General features: G+C 33.9%; 3 protein-coding genes across 8 annotated transcripts; 1 reads left to right on the forward strand and 2 right to left on the reverse strand.

The window, feature by feature from the left end:
- Window positions 1-327: 327 nt before the first annotated feature.
- On the reverse strand, window positions 328-9,645 carry LOC116343259 (nicotinate phosphoribosyltransferase). Of its 5 annotated transcripts, none has more exons than XM_031771229.1 (13): window positions 9,444-9,645; window positions 7,775-7,996; window positions 7,036-7,333; window positions 6,744-6,827; window positions 6,459-6,553; window positions 6,367-6,399; window positions 4,185-4,325; window positions 3,898-4,069; window positions 3,201-3,545; window positions 2,088-2,353; window positions 1,834-1,928; window positions 1,577-1,762; window positions 328-1,499 (listed from the first exon to the last, which is right to left on the reverse strand). In XM_031771229.1, exons 2-13 carry the CDS (start codon window positions 7,830-7,832, stop codon window positions 1,293-1,295), a joined length of 1,980 nt encoding a protein of 659 aa, XP_031627089.1. In that variant the 5' UTR covers window positions 7,833-7,996; window positions 9,444-9,645; the 3' UTR covers window positions 328-1,292. The 5 variants fall into 5 exon arrangements, with proteins under 5 accessions (XP_031627089.1, XP_031627090.1, XP_031627091.1 ...); XM_031771230.1 differs by lacking the exon at window positions 9,444-9,645 and adding an exon at window positions 9,019-9,428; XM_031771231.1 differs by lacking the exon at window positions 9,444-9,645 and adding an exon at window positions 8,504-8,998.
- A 451-nt stretch (window positions 9,646-10,096) lies between these two features.
- On the reverse strand, window positions 10,097-14,545 carry LOC116343321 (protein EFR3 homolog cmp44E). 2 transcript variants are annotated; one of them, XM_031771316.1, is made up of 8 exons: window positions 14,136-14,545; window positions 12,991-13,195; window positions 12,651-12,801; window positions 12,223-12,480; window positions 11,980-12,113; window positions 11,029-11,895; window positions 10,716-10,953; window positions 10,097-10,647 (listed from the first exon to the last, which is right to left on the reverse strand). In XM_031771316.1, the coding sequence occupies exons 1-8, from the start codon at window positions 14,218-14,220 to the stop codon at window positions 10,123-10,125; spliced, it is 2,463 nt and encodes an 820-aa protein (XP_031627176.1). In that variant the 5' UTR covers window positions 14,221-14,545; the 3' UTR covers window positions 10,097-10,122. The 2 variants fall into 2 exon arrangements, with proteins under 2 accessions (XP_031627176.1, XP_031627177.1); XM_031771317.1 differs by lacking the exon at window positions 14,136-14,545 and adding an exon at window positions 13,412-13,656.
- A 233-nt stretch (window positions 14,546-14,778) lies between these two features.
- On the forward strand, window positions 14,779-17,460 carry LOC116343365 (palmitoyltransferase ZDHHC23). Its single transcript, XM_031771387.1, has 3 exons — window positions 14,779-15,220; window positions 15,315-15,781; window positions 15,878-17,460. The coding sequence occupies exons 1-3, from the start codon at window positions 14,867-14,869 to the stop codon at window positions 16,059-16,061; spliced, it is 1,005 nt and encodes a 334-aa protein (XP_031627247.1). The 5' UTR covers window positions 14,779-14,866; the 3' UTR covers window positions 16,062-17,460.
- The last annotated feature ends 825 nt before the right edge of the window (window positions 17,461-18,285 follow it).

Consider the following 18,285-nt stretch of genomic DNA (forward strand, 5'->3'; position numbering starts at 1 on the left):
TATTCTTGAAAACGTGTGAACTAACCCATTTTCATTATTACTTCCATACAAGCTTCCATATACAACAGTTTAATTAAGTGACTGAAATCTTATTAATAAACTTAAGACTTCGATTTTCAATGAATCATTTTGCGTGATTTTATAATAATCGAAATGTCAGACGTGTTATAAATCACGAAATCTGAAATGTGTGTTTGAAAGGACATTTTATCTGAACTCAAGCATTTCATATTTCATAGAACAAAAGTAACATAGAATTTGGATACAAAATATATGAGAGGCTCTCAGTGCTCAAGAAAGCGGAATAATACATAAAAAAAACCATAGTTTTGGTGGTGTTTGTTTGAATATATTTAAATTTTTGACGGAAACACTGAGTGCCCCGAATATGTTTCTAGGGTCTAACATTTTGTATGTACGTAAGTGTTGCTAAAAAGAACATTTATAGATTTACATTATTGCGTCATTATATAACAAACTTGAATAATAATTACGAAAAAATCGATAAATTAAGATTTATTTTTTCTTATCTTAGCTACATTTTTTTCCCGTTACATTTCAAATTCTCTATCAACTACGAAACATTAAGATTAATAGGCTACCTGATGATCTTCAAAAAACGACTAAATCTACGGTGGTTTCATTTCTTCTTTTAAAAATGATTATAAATTCCCATTTAAGATTTTAATTTGAACATTTATTCTGATCATTTTCATTTCCTATAAAAGTGTGTTAGTTAAAAAAAAATAAAAAATTACAAAGGAAAGTGTATACTGAAAAGTTAAAATCTGACATATTTCTATATCTATATATATATCGTTTGGTTCACTGTGAAAAGAAACCGCTCATTTTTTCTTATTAAAAATAAACGACAAACTCAACTATGGTGATTGTGCAATCGACTTGAAGCGAAAAGAGACTTTATGCTCGAGGACATTGTGCTCGTTACATTTTCCCCTGTGATTTGTGTTAAATAAGCTGTAATATATCCATTGGTTTATCCATGGGTTTAATCTATTCACATGCTAAATTTGTGAATCACAATGAATTTGTTCATTATTTTGATCGTGGCCGATCATTGGTTGTATCTCTCATATTTTATTTTTTTGGAGATAGTCGTTCCTGCGTTGAATGCTATTTATATTTTCGTTATATTAGTATATTTGTGTTGCATTTGACCATTTTCACAAAACAGTTTCCTTCACATATCTGAATCACATTTAACTATGGCACATGAGCTGATTATCGCAAGCATAGGACAACTGAAAACGGTCAAAGTGGCTCGATGATGATCAAGACAATTCACCAATCGGCGCATTCTCAAGCCAAAGGGTGTGAATGAAGCTGTACAATCCGTCGCTTACAGACACTTTGTATGGTGTTGGATTTAGCGTACGCTTGTGATCGTTACGCAGTGAGCGAAGCGATGACTGAACCTTTTCACGAACTTCTTCAAGCGTTGGCAACACCTGACGAACGGCTCCATTTTGCCAATAAATCTGAAGAAAAAGCGAGAAAAAATGATTTTTTTTTTTTGAAAAAATGTGCAATATATACTTTTAGTGGAAATTCTCACCTTATACATTGATTCAACTCTCGATGGAATAACGTAGGCTCGTTTCGACTCTTGGAATGGATGCCTGCACAATACTTTTTGGCCCACTTCCGGTGCTGGTTCACCGTTCTTTTGTATTAAATCGATCAATGCATGACCATCAGCGCTGTACAAACGGAACACATTCTTATTTCCTGGCATTGTTACCTTTTTTTTTATAAAATCGATATAAAATCTTTAATTAAGTTATTATTTTATTAAGAAAGCTAAAAACAAACCTTTTCCACATCTTGACTCAATTTAATTCTTGCTTGACCATTTATCTCTACCAATTTGTAAACACAACCCAATGCTGGTTGACGTTGACATGTCACTATTCATTATTCAGAGAAAAAAAAAAACAAATTTATAAAAAAATTGTCTGTTCAAAATAAATTCCATTGATGGAATTTTTTTCGTTATCATATTGAAATTCAATCAAATTGAAATTGAATTAAAGATTCGTGTTTTAAATTCAAATTGAAATATTCACCCAAATGCGTTCCAATGCCGAAGCAATCGATTTTGTGTCCTTGTTCGTTCAAACTAAGTATAGTGTCTTCGTTGATATCGTTCGATGCCACAATTGTTATCGATTTAAACCATGGAATTTTAAATTTCGATGCCACCAAATCGAATGTGTCACGTGCCAAACAAGATAAATATGCCAAATCTCCGGAATCAATTCGAATACCAACCGCACGATATCCTTGATCATTCAATGCCATTGCCACCGCACAGAAATTCAATAAGCCCGACCTGATTAAAACAACGAGACACAAAAATAAACATTTCAAATTCGATTCGACGGTCTTATTATTATTCGATTTATTTTTGTTGAATGAATAAAAAAGTGTTTTCTACAAAACAGTCGAAACAAATCGATACATTTGGTTTTACTTCAAACACAATTAGCATTCTAAATTTTAAATATTCTATATATTTTATACATTTTCAACATATTTTGTGGATACGATGATATCAAAATGGCACAACAAAGATTAGTAGCTACAAAGTTTTTTGCTTTTATGGACATATACATGTATAACCAGGGTATGGCTTGAAAAACAAAATCGATGAAATTATCTCTATCGCTGTACGTCTCAATTATAGACGACAAAAAAGCAAATAGCAAAAGAAAAATAAGTAAAAACCCAACTTCAAGACGTGTGTGCAAAGCGAAATGTGTGCATTCAACACGTGAGTGCAATAAGTATATATGTGTAAACGGGTTCGATATCATACGCCCATGCAAGTGGTTGACCTCTATCTTGAATTCCATTCGAATGTATATGAATGTGATGAATTTTTTTGAATTAATGTGGCACAATGAAGTATTACTATTATTGAAAATCGATGTATGCGAAAAAAAAATTAAATTTACAATTTATATACATTTAATGAGTTTCCAAGCTGACATAAGGGTATTGAGTTAGAGACATGTGATTTTTTGTTTTGCCGAAAGAATTGAATGAAAAAAAAAAAACAATATTTTTGCCCCAAAAAAGTTGAAACTTCTCCATTTATACGTAGAAGGATGCATGCCGTTAGAATCATATTCATGAATTTCCGACAATCAAATATCATTTAAATCAAGATTATTTACCTGATCGATTTGCGATATTCATTTAGTTTTTGAACGACCGTTCGATTGTCGTGCTTATATTGGCCATTTATTATGTTACCGTTTTGATCAACGGACTGTGTATTTTTGGTTGTATCAACTCCATTGGAGACACCATTCGTGTGATTCACATTCATATGAATTGGACTTAAAATGTGATTGTTTGCATCGCCGTTTATATTTTCTTTGGCACTATTCAGAATAATCTTTTGCGATTTCGTTCGGATGTACACTTTTTTCAGTTTATCCTTCTTTTCTGATAAAATACTATCAATTGTGACAGATTTGGTGTGGTTCTTGCTGAGATTTAATGTTGCATTTAATTTGCTGGAATTTTAATCAGTCAAAGTTTACATGAAGTATATTTACATAAGTTTTGTGACAAATAATGTGGTCGAATGGATTGAGATGAGATCAATTTGCAAATATGATGGGGAAGTTCTTTTTGGTAGAGGGAGAGGGTGTGCAAGAAGTGTCAGCAATACACACAAAATACAAAAACTCACATACAATACAATACTTTAGCCGCCTTGAACTTTTAGTGTTAGTTGCATATAGATAAATTTTGAAAGCCATCATCAAAAACATAAATAGCCAGTACGAATGTAAGTTAAATGCATATCACAAATATTTGAGAATGGGAAGAAATGTGCATGTGTGGCTACATAAAAGAAAATACCTCTTAACATCGTACGTATCAACTAACGCCATAAATCCATCGGGAAAGGCGATTGCAAACGATACCATGGCTGCTAACTCACCCTCACTTGATTCATCAGGCGACACCTCCAATAATCGTGACAACGGTTGCAGATGCGAAACGGCCAAATCAAGTAAATTCTTTACGACACCTGAACAAAATGACGGAAAATGATTTTTTCTTAAATTTCAATCGGAAAATGTGATCAATGCTAAAAAGGGAGCATTTTTCGTCTTTGTTTTGTTGTTGTTGTCATTCATAAATACCTGTAGATTTATGCCGCAGATTAACTATTTTGAGCTCGTCAATACCGGAAAATGAAGTAATGTAAGCATGAGCATGTGTTCCCTTTACTGGAATGTTGAACCATTTTCCAGCCAAAACATTCGATGTACCATCAAAACCACCTTCAATGCAAAAGTAAAAAAAAAAAAAAAAAAATAGTAAACATACACAAATATGTAGAATTTTTTTTTTGGTGTGGTGTAAATTTTCCCCCTGATAAACAATTTCAAATTACTTTTGCTTGCTCTCTTTCCCGGAAAAACATGCGAAACTAAACCTTTCCTGCAGTGCAAGAGCACACGCAATAGCGAAAACTTTTTTTATGAACTTTAATAAAAAGTGAGTAAACTTAAAAGAAAGTTTGAGGTATCCGCATTTCAACATAATAAAAAAAAAGTTCTTTTCATATTTATAATATTCATTTTCAATTTGTATCAAAATAATTTTCAATTTACTAAAATCCGTTTGGAAATGTTCGATAAATTTGTGGATAGGAAAAAATCGATGAAAGAACCTCGAACACCGACTGAAAATAACCGCTCAAGATCAAGTTTAAACGGTGCATGTTTGTTCACGAAAAACAGGTGTCGAGCGACACACATCGCGGCAATTGATTAATCGAATATTCGGTGTTTAAAATGCTGTTTTTTTTTTTCGACGATGGCCAAAACCAGGCTCGAAACTGCCGATTAATCAATGCACTGCCAAAGATATATTGGCAGTTCATGGTTAACACGAAAAGTATCCAAATTGCGCTTATTATGACTTCTAAGAATTGATTATTGTTTGTGATGTTTCGGTTTTACGGCATTACCCGAAAAAATTTCAAATTCTCAATTTTTGTTTGTTTTGTTCAGAATTATCATGTTGTCTGATTTATGTACTGTGTTTTACCATTGTTTTGCACGGTTTCTGACAAGTTCGACAGAGAGACTCGAGGCACAATGAGTTTTGTTGCACGTACAGCAAATCGTTCGGTACCATGATGTACCGGTCTCTTGGCATGAACTTAGCGGTCGCGCATTCAACACCACACATTTCTCATGCTCAAAGCTTCCTTGTTTTGCTTGTCTTCATTGCAGATATGATCTAATTTCAGATATCATTGCTTTTGTGGCGCGAAAAAAAGCGTTTCTCATTTTATTTTATTTCTATTTGGCTTTTTGTTGTCGTGCGGTTGTTTTATGAATTTGTATCATGATAGTGTGACTTTTAATTGTGCACACACGTCAACACTAAATCATTTAGTACGATGAATATTGATTTTTGGTATTTTGCAATGTACACATCAAGGTGCTTTGTATCTGAAACAACCATTTTTATCCTAGCTTCCGAGGTTGGTTTCAGTTTTTGGTTGATTCCGAAAATTTTCGATATTTTGTATGCTTAAAAATGCGATGTGACATGATGCAAACAATTGAATCGTTAACAAACCAACGTAAATGTTTTATATGACATTTTCTAATGCAAAACATACATTTTACATATGAATGTTTTTGGGTTTTGATTGTCTCGCTGTAAATTATACGATTCAAATCATTAGCATAGGAAATACGGACGGTTCAAAGACTTTTGTTAGTTTTAACAATAATTAACGCGATAAAATTGCATCCATCTCATTTATTATATTTATCGTTCACTTTGTATGTACAACTTGATTCATGTGAAATTCGTTTGATAGATAAGGAATTATCACACAATACAACTGGATATATATAAATAGCCGCTATCGAGTCTGAAAAGCTCTTACAGTCATTATTTTGTGAGAGAGGGAGTCTTATAGTTATAAAAGTTTTTTATATTCGATTACCGCCGATTATGGTTTAGATATGTGGAAATTATTGCTTTTTGTGACGTTGTAAAGCTTTACAACTCCTCTAATTCTGATGGAGACATCAATTTGGCATCTCTTGTAGTGAAAAAAAACTACGAACGCATTCCCCTTATTCACACCATATAAGTGTCAGAGAGTAAAGTAAAATATATCTCTATCTGTATACCGTATTTGTATGATTAAAACGATATCATCCAAATTAAAAATAAATGATGCAAGCAAAAAAGACTCGTAATGTTTATCTTTCGAAGTGTTATCTGTCAATAACCACTGTTTCATTTATATGAATTGATAATCATAGAGTGTTGAATAAATCTTTAGAAACTCACCCACATAAGCGTATTTGGACGCTGACAATCCACCTAAAATGATAGACGAATTTAAGAAATATATTTTGTTGAAATATTAAATTGTAAATCACCATCCGGCCCTTGTGCACGTCTCAAACCGAATTCCAACAATTTTACATGTTTGCCCGCAACCATACGATATCGCGCTGCATTTGTGGCCATCAAACTATCATTATTCGGTGATGATTACAGAAGAAATTTTAAAGAAAAAATGTTGAGAATGACAAGAGTTTAAGAAAAGTGTTATGAAGAATATAATAGATTTGGATAGGTCTCATTATTTTGAGTGTTATACTTTTAAAAATTCACTTTTCTGCATTTAAGATTAATGATACTGTGAGATAATAGAGCCATACCTTGCATAATTGACTAATGTCAATAGCGTTGTTTCCAACAGCTGTACGATGATAAGTGGTCCTTCTAACTTGATGAGGGGCACTCTGAAAATAAGTCATTCGGGTTATCTCCCAATTTAGAATGCTGATTTGCAAAACGGAAATTTCCGTAAGTATTGTTCCGAGTTGGAAAAACAGCAAACGATAAACGTGTTATGTTGCGAAGAGAGATAATTGTTTCAAGCGAGCACTTACAAGAAATTGCAATATTATGACGTAATGTTGACGTCCAATGAGATAATTCTATATTTACCTTGGAAAAACAACGGACCCCTCTGGAACGGCAGACAATAAAACATCATTGGCGGTCAAATCTTTTAAATAGTCAAAGAAGTCATTTTCAATGCTATCGGGCAGAGTTTGCTTCAGATATTCGATGTCTGAGTCGGAATATCGAAAATTTGCCAAAAACTTCAGACATTCATCCAAACCGGCAAAAATCGTGAATTCACCATCGAATGGATTTTTCCGAAAGTACAAATCGAATACAGCATTATCATTCATTTTACCAGACTTCCAATAAGCGTATGCCATTGTGATTTGATAGAGGTCTACAAAGATAATGTACAATAGAGAATAAAAACATAAGAAAAAAAAATATTTGATTACTTTGAAATAGAGTTAGATAAATTTGTGCCTATTGAAATATGACAACCGACGTTTGCTTTATTTACTCAAATGTGAATGCGATGTCATTCTTTCTTAATTATTTATTTGAAAAATGCTTTCTAAGCCAAATAAATACACAAAAAGTAGCTGCGTAAGATCGGCGATGGAAATGTCATAAAAAAATTTATTGTTTAATTTTGGAGACATAAAAAATCTGCCGATTTGACAGAATGAAAGAACTGAAAAAATGTTGCAAGTGAGTTACGCAATAAATATTTTTAATAAGCACTAGAAATCGACTAATATTTTATATCAATCCACTTAACTACGCCATGAAATTACTTTGAATAACGACAGCTGAAAATAAATGCGGAAGTACTTACCGGTAAGAAGTGGCTGCACCACTCCATTCTGATTCAGTCCGATTTTATCTGCTGCCATATTCACTATTCACTTCACTTTTAATTGGATTTTTCGTTTTTCAAAATTTCAATTGGGGATGTTTCTTTTTCTTAATCTCTTCCAAAAATTCCAAACCGTTAATTAGCTCGTTTGAAATATTCGTTGATTAAATCGATCGATCACTATTTCTTCTTCTGTCTCTGCTGTAAAATGCAAATATGCGGAAAAAAATGTGTTGCAATTAATTTGATATCACACTGGCGCGGTCTGGAAGTGGGGGTCCAGGAAATTGAATCACACAATACGTAAAGTCCGTGCAATAGGAGTTCTAATGCTAAAGTGTTGTGAAAATCGTCGAGCCTTCGGTTTATATACACACTCGATTTTAATTACAACGGACCTGCGAACGAAGTCGAAACGACTAAATTTTGAATCGGTTGCTGTTGTTTGTTCGCTCTTTCTTTCAGCTCAATTGACTATCGACAACAACAATGCATAGCAGTGATATGTGCAACAAACACCGAAACAATGTATCGTTACAACGAAAACACGCGCATACACGGAGAAAACATGTTCGTACACACAAGAGTGCCTTGAGAGTGCCTATCCAGTATGAGAAACAAGTGAGCGGTAACGATGGTTATTATTTGCAATATTTAAATCAACAAACCACACACACACACTACCGATAACTATTTCATGTATCTTACGATAATAATTCACATGTTTGTACTCTGTTCGGAACGAATACGGCAACAACAAATCAAAAACAATTTTCGTAACAACGACAGTTTAGTTGTAGAGATGTTTACTATTTCTATTCAACTGTTTTGTCCGATTAGCTTAAACCAAATAAATCGACACGAGGCAGAATAGATGTACACGTATCAACACACGAGAGAATTATAAAAGAAGAAAAAAATAGTACGCGACAATGATTTAAATCATGGGATTTAATTTATGTACACATGTATTAGGTCGTGCACTTTTCAACAATGAACGAACTAAAATCGTGTGGAATTCGAGATGTACGAATGGCTTTGCTTTGAATTTTTTCTCCTCATGCCTTTGGAATTACGTTTATTTTTCTTTGTTCGACGAATACTTTTTATAAACTGTACGTCATTCGCTGCTGATAGATTTCAAATAGATGATTACTCGAAGTTTATTTTTTCCCGATTTTAAACTGATAACATTTTAAAAAAAATTCATAATTTTGTTTTACCCCCATTTGACACCAAATAAACTTTATGTAAATTAATTTCAAGCTGAGCAATTATCAACGATACCGATAATGACCAAGAAATTGCTCTCTTTCTTTCATTCACGCACTTTCACTTTTATCAGTCATTGTGTCATGTCTTGGTTGTTATCAAAAATGTGTCATTGTTATTTTTCACCGAAAAAAATATTCGAAATTTTCATGAATTGCGATTCAGATTTTTTTTCTCTCTCTCTCTTCACATTCGATGTCAATCCTTATCATACAATTGCTTGGCACTATCAATGTGTCGAATTACGTGCTGCAAACACTGTGATTTTTCTCTATTGTCGCTACACAACACCGCTAACGAATGAAAAATTTCACTCCGAATATCGATTAAACACACATGCAATTTAAGGTTGTGTGAAGGTCACATTATTACTTACAAATGCCCATCAAAATTCCACACCAAATATGCACTACACCATTCAATTTAGCTATGTGACAATTGCTCATTCACCGGCATTCATAAATTTGTTGCACATGAATACTTTCTTCTTTTCGATTTCGATGATACAACTCCGGAACAACACAACGCGAATCGCGCTCTCACTCACTCTTGGTTGTCATATGAATTTGAAATTATGAGTGTCTGTGCTTTCATATGACGTGCATTTTGATCAGTGTTGCCATTATTTGACAACTCTGTCGTGTTACGTCATACATGAATTTGACAGTTCACACCAATAACACTGTACACACACAAGACATACAACGATGAAAAACAACAAAGATTCTCGATTATCGAAAAACAGATGAATTTTGAATTAAAAAAAAATGAAAGACCTGCATCTTTGAACGAGGAAATATGTCAAATTTTGAATTTATTTGAATTGCTTATTGATTTTGAAATGAGTTACAATGATATTGTAAATATATTTAAATATTATTTTTTTTCAACGACAATAACAGTTTAACACAAAAAAGCTGAATGCCATGATTTTGTTGAAATATAAGTAAATTGTTTATGCTTTTGAGCCCATTTGTTCTCCCCCCTTCCCAATATCCCAAAAACCAAAGACACAAAACAACAATGAAATTCTGTTTTTCATTCATTTCATTATTTCAGTAGAAGAACAATTCAGGAAAGTTATTTTCATAGATGGATTTATTCGGTTGATTTGATTTCATCTGTTCACTTGGTCCGATGATTTGTCGTTCGACTGCCAATGAATTGAATAAATCACTTAATCGCGATTGAATCACATCGTGTTTTGGTTTTGTTCGTCGGACCAAATCTTCAAAGTTTGCATTACGGAATGTGTCCACCAATTGTCGTTGTGACTCAGAATGTTCACGTTTTGTTGCTTCGGTTGGTTCGCCCAATACACGTTTCATTGCATCAAAATTAAATTCAGATGTTAATAATTTTCGTTGCACGCCAGGTGAACTGTTCACACTATCGGCATCGTTAAACGATTGAATGTCACCAGAACTACCGTATGACGTTGCAACCGAATGAATATGTGTCGGATCAACCCATGAATGTTTGGCACCACCTTGATTTGTTGAATTTAAAATGTATGGTGTGCCACTTTGCAAACGTCCCGCTTCAATGCCAGCACTCAGTAAACATTCGGCCAATGCCATCTTGGGGATTGAAAATAAAATACATATTTAGATTTCGATGAGGTTCAAATGATGAAAAATCATGTCACCTTATCCATCATCACTTGTGGAATGTCCAAATTGTACCGTCCACTCGTCTCAATCAATGGTGGTAGCAAATGTGATGATTCAACAGCTCGATCGGCTACAATTTTATCGGTGTACTCTGACAAGCTGTTGATACCAGTCACTCGACACACCAGCGACAACAATGAAATCGAAATAATGTGCAAGTTACTTCGATGCGTATCCGATAGCTCTTGTGTATTGATCGCATATTGCTGAATTCTATGAGTGGAAATAAAATTGGATTAACTAATGACCGAGTTTTTTTTTTAAAACCACCTGGTTGGTAAAACTCACCCCAAAATAAACAGCAAAAACTCTTGAATCGTTTCGCCGGTGCACATTTCAACGACCAGTAATGCGGCCGTATTGAATGTAGCTGCCATTGCCTCAGTATTCATGTCAATCAATAATGTGTCCAATAATGCTTGCATAATATTCGCACCATGTTTGTGTGTGAATATAATATCAGAACGTGATGGTGATTCGAGGCTCAGATCCACATAGTTTTTCGTTTTAATGACGCTCAATGTGACTTGATTTTGATGACGATCCAATAGTGCTTGGAATATTTTCATCACAATCAATCGTGTGGGTAAGTGTTGAGCGCGTGCCATTCGCAGCAATGGTTGTAAGAACGACGATGGGAATGCTTTTTCAAATGAAATTGTATGGTATTGAACGCCGACTTTTAGTAAACTCTTTAGGAGAATTGTTTGTAGCAGTTGATCGGCTTTGCTGGTTTTAGACAAGTCCGGCACCGTATTCATGATGAACAACATGATTTCTATCTTTTGATAGTCCGGATGATGATTTGCAAATTCACCCAGAGCATTTATTAATGCTTCTTGATATTGTGACTCTTCCAATGTTGGTTCGTTTTGTGTGCTCAATGTACTTGTACGTAAATGCGTTAGCAAATTATTGATGATGTCCAATGCGGATGGACCGACCGATTCACCAGCTGCAATTGCAATGATTTTCGATAACACGACGGCCAATGATGTTTTGGTGCGTGGCGATGACTTTAGATTTTGATCCAAATGTTGCATAAGTGTTTCGACAACCGTATACGAATACTGCGGTTGAATCGATATCATCACTATGCGGAACGTTTGAATGGCAAACTGATTCGGCACCCACAATTCGTGACGATCCAAATGCCTGTGTAATGGAATCATTTGTGATTAATGAAAAGCAATGGAATTGTTAATAGAAAAAATGATTTTTGTTGAACGAAAAACTTACATGAGAAGCGGCTTAAGTACAGATTTGATATGAGTGAATGAAGCTCGACTGACTAGTTCACGAAGTACAGATTCTGCCAAAACTGGTGGCGATGAAGCCGATGACTCTTCAGTTGTTGCTATTGGAGTCGAAGACTGTATGGACAAAAAAAAATCGATTTTTTTTTTTTTAGAAACAAAAGATACCGAAGAAGGCAGAATGAAATAAAATAGAAATGGAAAAAAAGTTAAATGAATGCCTCACCATGTTTTGCATGTTAAACAGAAGCGATGGAACAATCTTTTCCATATGCTGTTTGTCCCAAATATTTTCCACCAAATCATCGGAAACCGTTTTTCGGATGACTCCTTGCAAGCCCTTTATTCCAGCAACCCGAATTGAATCGCGAAGTTCAACATTTTCATGGTTGCCATGGCACATTGATGAAAACTTTGAAATGAAAAAATCGTACCGTCGATGATATGACGGCGTGTCTTCTTCGATATTCGCAAAGCGAACAAACTGAAACAAAAGAAAATACGCAATCCAGGTTAATGTCACTCTTTGTTCGAATATCAAAATGATTTCAACAACAAAATGTTTAATTTTTTTCGTGTTTTCGATGATTTATGGCATGTACAATTGTACAAGCAAAAATGCATACTACAAAAATATAATTAATAAAAACTCACCGAATTCGTGGCCAAAATTTGTAAATTTGGATTTGCGTCTTCCATTAGCTTTTGAATCATTCGCAAGAATGACTCGACAAACAAATTTAGTGTTTGTGCATGACACGCCATTAATAGCAAATCCATTGCTTCCATTGCGATTTCCACAAGCCTATCGAATATAGATGTGATTATAGCACTCAAAATAGATATGTATACATAAATAGATTTTTATTCTATTGATCCAGAATTAGTGCAATTTTAACAAAAATAGAAATAAATAGCTAAAAAAACAGTTTCACTAAAAATCAAGGTTAAAATTCCACAATTAAAAATAACTCTGTGAAAATAAATGTCTTACTTGTATCGTTTGCGATGAATATCTTTGGCTGCTTTTTTATACAGATATTCGCCGATTCGATCGAGTTTTTCCGGCGAACTAAGTGAATAGAATGTAAGTTTCTCCATGTTTGATTTAACTAAACCATCTTCTGGATTAACTGGAAAAATATTGTCCACCAGTCGTTGATATCGAGGCCTAAATGCCGAACAACAACCGCAACAACCTTCAAATATCACACAAAAGAAACGAAAAAAAAAAATGATATCAAAATCAAAAAACGTTCACTTTTGTTCAGTATGTGATATTTTGAAAATGGAATTTATATGTGCACAAAGAAAGTGGAGAATGATGACGGTACACGGACTTTTTTTTATAGAAAATATAGCATTAGCGTTGAAAATCGATAAAAATTGAACTTTAGAAGACGAAAATAACTTACTCATACTGACTATCGTCGTATTATAGAGAGCAACAAGAGTAAAAGATACTCAGTGTTAAAAAAAGAGTCGCTTGAAAAGGGTGAAAGTGAATGGAAAACAAATAAAAAAAAACACACAAAGGAAATATTAAGTTGTTATGGTACACAAAAGGGCAAAATCTATAATTAATTTGTTGGTTCCGTTTTTACGTCCGTCTGAGCTAGATTGTTGGACGGAGTGACACACAACAAGAAATTTTGCAGTTGAAGAAAAGAACAACAACTACGAAATACTAACACATTTTTAATCACATACCGTATACGGTACGGTGTGCATACACGTATGACAGTCTCACGTATGGGTATTGGAATCACGACGATAGTGCTAATGGCATTGCCAACAGCATACACGCATACATATTTACATTGAATGATGTCGAAACTAGGTGACTCGACCACAATACAAATACAATAAAAAAAGACAGCGAAAATATTGGAAAAACGGACACCACTGACATTTAACTATTTCTTGATAAAAAAACTGACAAATCAGAAAAGTCAAAACAAGTACACAATGCGAGTATTATGAAACCATAATAATTGTTTGCGTAAAATTGAATGACCCAACGGGGACAATATCGTCACTCGACGTGATAAATTCAATTAAATGAACTTGAAACGATATCTATTTCAATTGCTGGCATTTACTTTCGTATTGGATTGAAATTTCATTTGCTCTACTTACAACTTGGTGCCGTGCATTTTTGAATCATGGTATCAATGCATTCCGGGAGCTCGATAGGCTCAAAACAGCATCGAATCATTGACATGATTTTTATCTAAATATAATATGACTCCAACAACAATGTATATATATAGTAAATATACTCAAGAGAACAAATATAGGTTAAAATTTTAAAACGATTTTTTTGTACATATGAATATTTGTTTGTCACTGGGTTTTGTTATTTCGAATTTTTTCTATCACATTATCACAGAAATTGCCAATCTACATCTCGTCTTTTTTCAGTCAAAAATTGAATCGATTTCAATTTAATTTGCCATAATTTGGTTTTCGTTTTTTTTCCTTCTCGGCCGTTGCTGAAATGTTGTTTTTTCGCACGGTCTATGCGCACTGATTATTCAACACGCAGTCAAATACATTCATTGGTCGACCGATAAACAAAAATTCCTATGAAAACACACAACAGTTCATGGTGTGAGCGCACTCGTGCTTCTGCTTTTGCGTATGTCGTCGTCCGCTGTGAATGTATATGTGTTTGTATTTTTGACACAATGAAACGTCAACTGTCAAATACACAATCATTGATGATGTAAACAATGCTTAAAACCATTTCTCCCTTTGGTCACTTTATCAATTCTAATAGTCTATTAGTGTTCAATCATGTGTAGTTTCAGACAGACCTAATTTCGCTTTTTGAGTAGGTGATTTTTTTGTTTTAAATTGTAAAAAAAATGCAAAATATTGTCCGAAATATTCGAGACCGAGTTCGGATGCTCGGCGGTGTACAAATCTCAATCGATGCAATATTACCGATTGTTTTGTTGCCGTTAATGTTTGGTGTTGCGGCCATTAGTTTTTATTTTATGATAGTGATTTGTATTGTGATGCCATTGTTTTTGGGCTATGCCCAATGGCTTCGAAAATCGTATGCGCCACGTACAAAATTCTTTTTCATGTGGACATTTTGGTCGGCAGTATATTTGTGTTTGATATATGAAATGACCGTGCCATTGATGGAACTGTTGCCAGAAGAAAATTTCATATTTGTCACAACGCTATGTATAGCAGCGTTTTGTTTTTACAAGGTCAGTCCCATTTTTTTTATAACAACAACATCAATTGGCAATTCCAACAATTATCTTAAACACACATGTCATTTTCCGCTTGAATTTATTTTAGACCAGACAAAAAGCACTCGATAATTACGTAGCACCAAAAATGGATGACATCGATAATATTCGTGATACTGATCAAGCACGTTTGCTAATTGACGATGAAGCGGTCGATGAAAATGATCCCTCAAATGACAATTCCGAAAATGACTCCGATCCTTGCGATTTTATGATATCGAAAACAAATAATGTGTGTCCAAAGTGTCGTCGTTACATTCCACCACGAGCATTTCATTGTAAAATCTGCCAACAATGCATAGCAAAACGAGATCATCACAGTGTCTGGTTGGATTGTTGCATCGGCGAATCGAATCACAAATTCTTTCTGGCCGGTTGTTTATTGGCAATGTTTGCATTATTATTCGGTGCAAATCTATCGATGACATCCATTTGTCATCCGTTCTTTGTGTTTCGCATTTTTAGCATAAGCGTCTTACTACCCGACGATTGTAGCGATGTATTCGATCAATACGAGTAAGTTACACATTAATAATATACAACTTCATCTACGTAATTTTCAACAAAATTCACAATCATTGAATAAATAATTTTCAATCAATTTATTTTCAGCATTGCACTTTGCTTTGTCGGTTCGATATACGCTACAGTGATGGCCATCTGCTGTCTCATCATACTAATTCAACAGTGCTATTTAATTCTTAACGGCGTTACGGCGTCCGAATGGAGTCGCGGTGATATAAATCGTAATGGCTGTGCTATGAATTTGAAAGCATTCATTTGTTGCTCACGTTGAAAAAAATTAACTTTACATTCAATAAGGATGTAAACGAATGAGTGCGATGGAGATGTTCCAGTTGGTATTCGTTCGTATTTGTAAACGTTCGCTTACATCGTTATCATTCAATTATTATGGTTCAAACAACTTTATCATTTTCCACGTTACTAGAATAATAAGTTAGTCATTAGTCATAGGACTTTTTGCGCAACCATAAATCAACTATTTATGAGGTTGTAGCTATCGGAAGTCCATAAACATTTTAAAATAAAACTTTTACGCGAACGGTAATTATTTTATTTTTTGATTCGATTGTAAAGCGATAAAAATAATCAATTGTGGTTTGGAGCAATAAAAATATTCAAAAATCTAACTCTCTATCCGTTGAGGTTTTACCTTAACTCGTTCTAAAAAATGTGTTTCGTATTCAAATTATTAGTACAATTTGAAAAAATCGACACTCGTGGTACTTCTGTGGAAAAATCATTGAGTCTCGCGTTCTGTATCCAAATTCATTAGAACAGAAAATTAGGTCAATAGTTTTTAATAATTAAATTATTCAAAAAATGCACAGATGATAGATGAATTTACAAATTACATTCTATATAGCCTAAGGTCAGATGGCCAGATTTCAATTGTATGAAAGTGATTTTTTTCCCTAATATAATGGGCATATTCGTGAATATATCGATTGAAGGAAAAAGTTTAGGTTGTTCGAATTTCATGCAAGTTCAGTTTGTGTAATTTATCCAAAATAATTGCCACTGATTGTCACTATGTTGACTGACAATTACCCAAAATTAGGCCTCGTTAAATATTTAATCTGGTTTGCAGTATTCACTACTATTCAGTCAATGGTTCTGCACGTGAGTGAAAATAAAGTGAAGAATATTTAAATAAGAATGCACAAAGGCTTCGATTAAATACAAAAGGAATGTTAAAATGGCATTTCCCTTTGAATGGTGTTAGATAGTATTATTATTTTTTCGTTTAGTGGTCGATTCTAGTTTAATGGAATTCAAAAAAATTGTTTTTCTTTATTTTAGATAGATATTGCACTTTTACGTATAAATTTTGTTCGATTTTTAAGAAATATGAATGCCAAAATGGGTGTGACCTTGATAGAGTATATTTGCCAAAAACGATGTGGATTTGGCAACCATAAATCCTAATCAACTATAGTTTAAATTAATAATAAAAATCCAAAATAAAATGAAGAGACTGGTCACCGTGGATTCATAAATACACATTAACTTTTTCGTAACGCACACAACTACGTTCTTCTCTACAACTTTGCTGCTCACAAAACTGTCACAATAAATATATACCATAATCTATCTAAAAAATTAGCAATTATTGTCTCAAGAATGATGAAGAAAATCATGTTCAATAAACGATTTTATTGATTTTAATTGTAGTCATTTCTTTTTTATTGACACTGCCCGTATGCAAATAAAACTGTTGGTCTCTCGTTTTGCTTGCCCAAAACATAATGTGGAAAAAAATGTGCTCTGTGGAATCAAATTCGAAATCATGGACTATAGACTTCAATATATTGAAGAGAAGATATGTACGAGGGCGACTATTTAAGTTTCTTCAATATGTATGTTTTAGTATTGCCCGATGCAAACCATTGTCATATTCGTAAAGTTGGACATTTTTCATGACCATTTGACTTAACAGGACGAATTTTAGTTTTGTGGTATGGCCACGGTGTCAGTTGGAAAAGGTCAACTTCGCAAAAAAATGAAATTTACAAAAAAGATTATTTCTCATAAGTTTTCAAAAAGAGCTGCCTGCTCAACAGTATTACTTCCGACTCAAGTCGGGGTATGGGAAGGAAGTACCATACCTTGCCACTGTATACAACTGGTTCACTGAATCCCATCGTCATGGTGCTCGCTACAGTGATCAATTGCGCGATGGTCCTTCGAAAATTGATGTCATCGAGAAAAACTCTGGTGCCGATTGAGTTAGGATCGAAGTTTCTTTTACAGTTAAATTGTGGTATGCCCAAGGATCACAGAGACTCCAATCATTTGGTTCTTCCATGAATTACAACATGAAAAAAATAAATCTTTACGTGTCAACCCACAGTTGCTCAAAAATCGATTGATTTTAATCACATCCAAAAAATCATAACCAATTTGACATAGGATAATAAAAACACGTCTATACGATCGCAATAGAAGCCAAGACATGATTCCAGTAGTTTGGACCTGAAACAAAAACTTGGTTGACT

Source organism: Contarinia nasturtii, unplaced genomic scaffold, assembly GCF_009176525.2.
Source record: "Contarinia nasturtii isolate CC-2019 unplaced genomic scaffold, AAFC_CNas_1.1 Cnas_scaffold_993, whole genome shotgun sequence".
NCBI lineage: Eukaryota > Metazoa > Arthropoda > Insecta > Diptera > Cecidomyiidae > Contarinia > Contarinia nasturtii.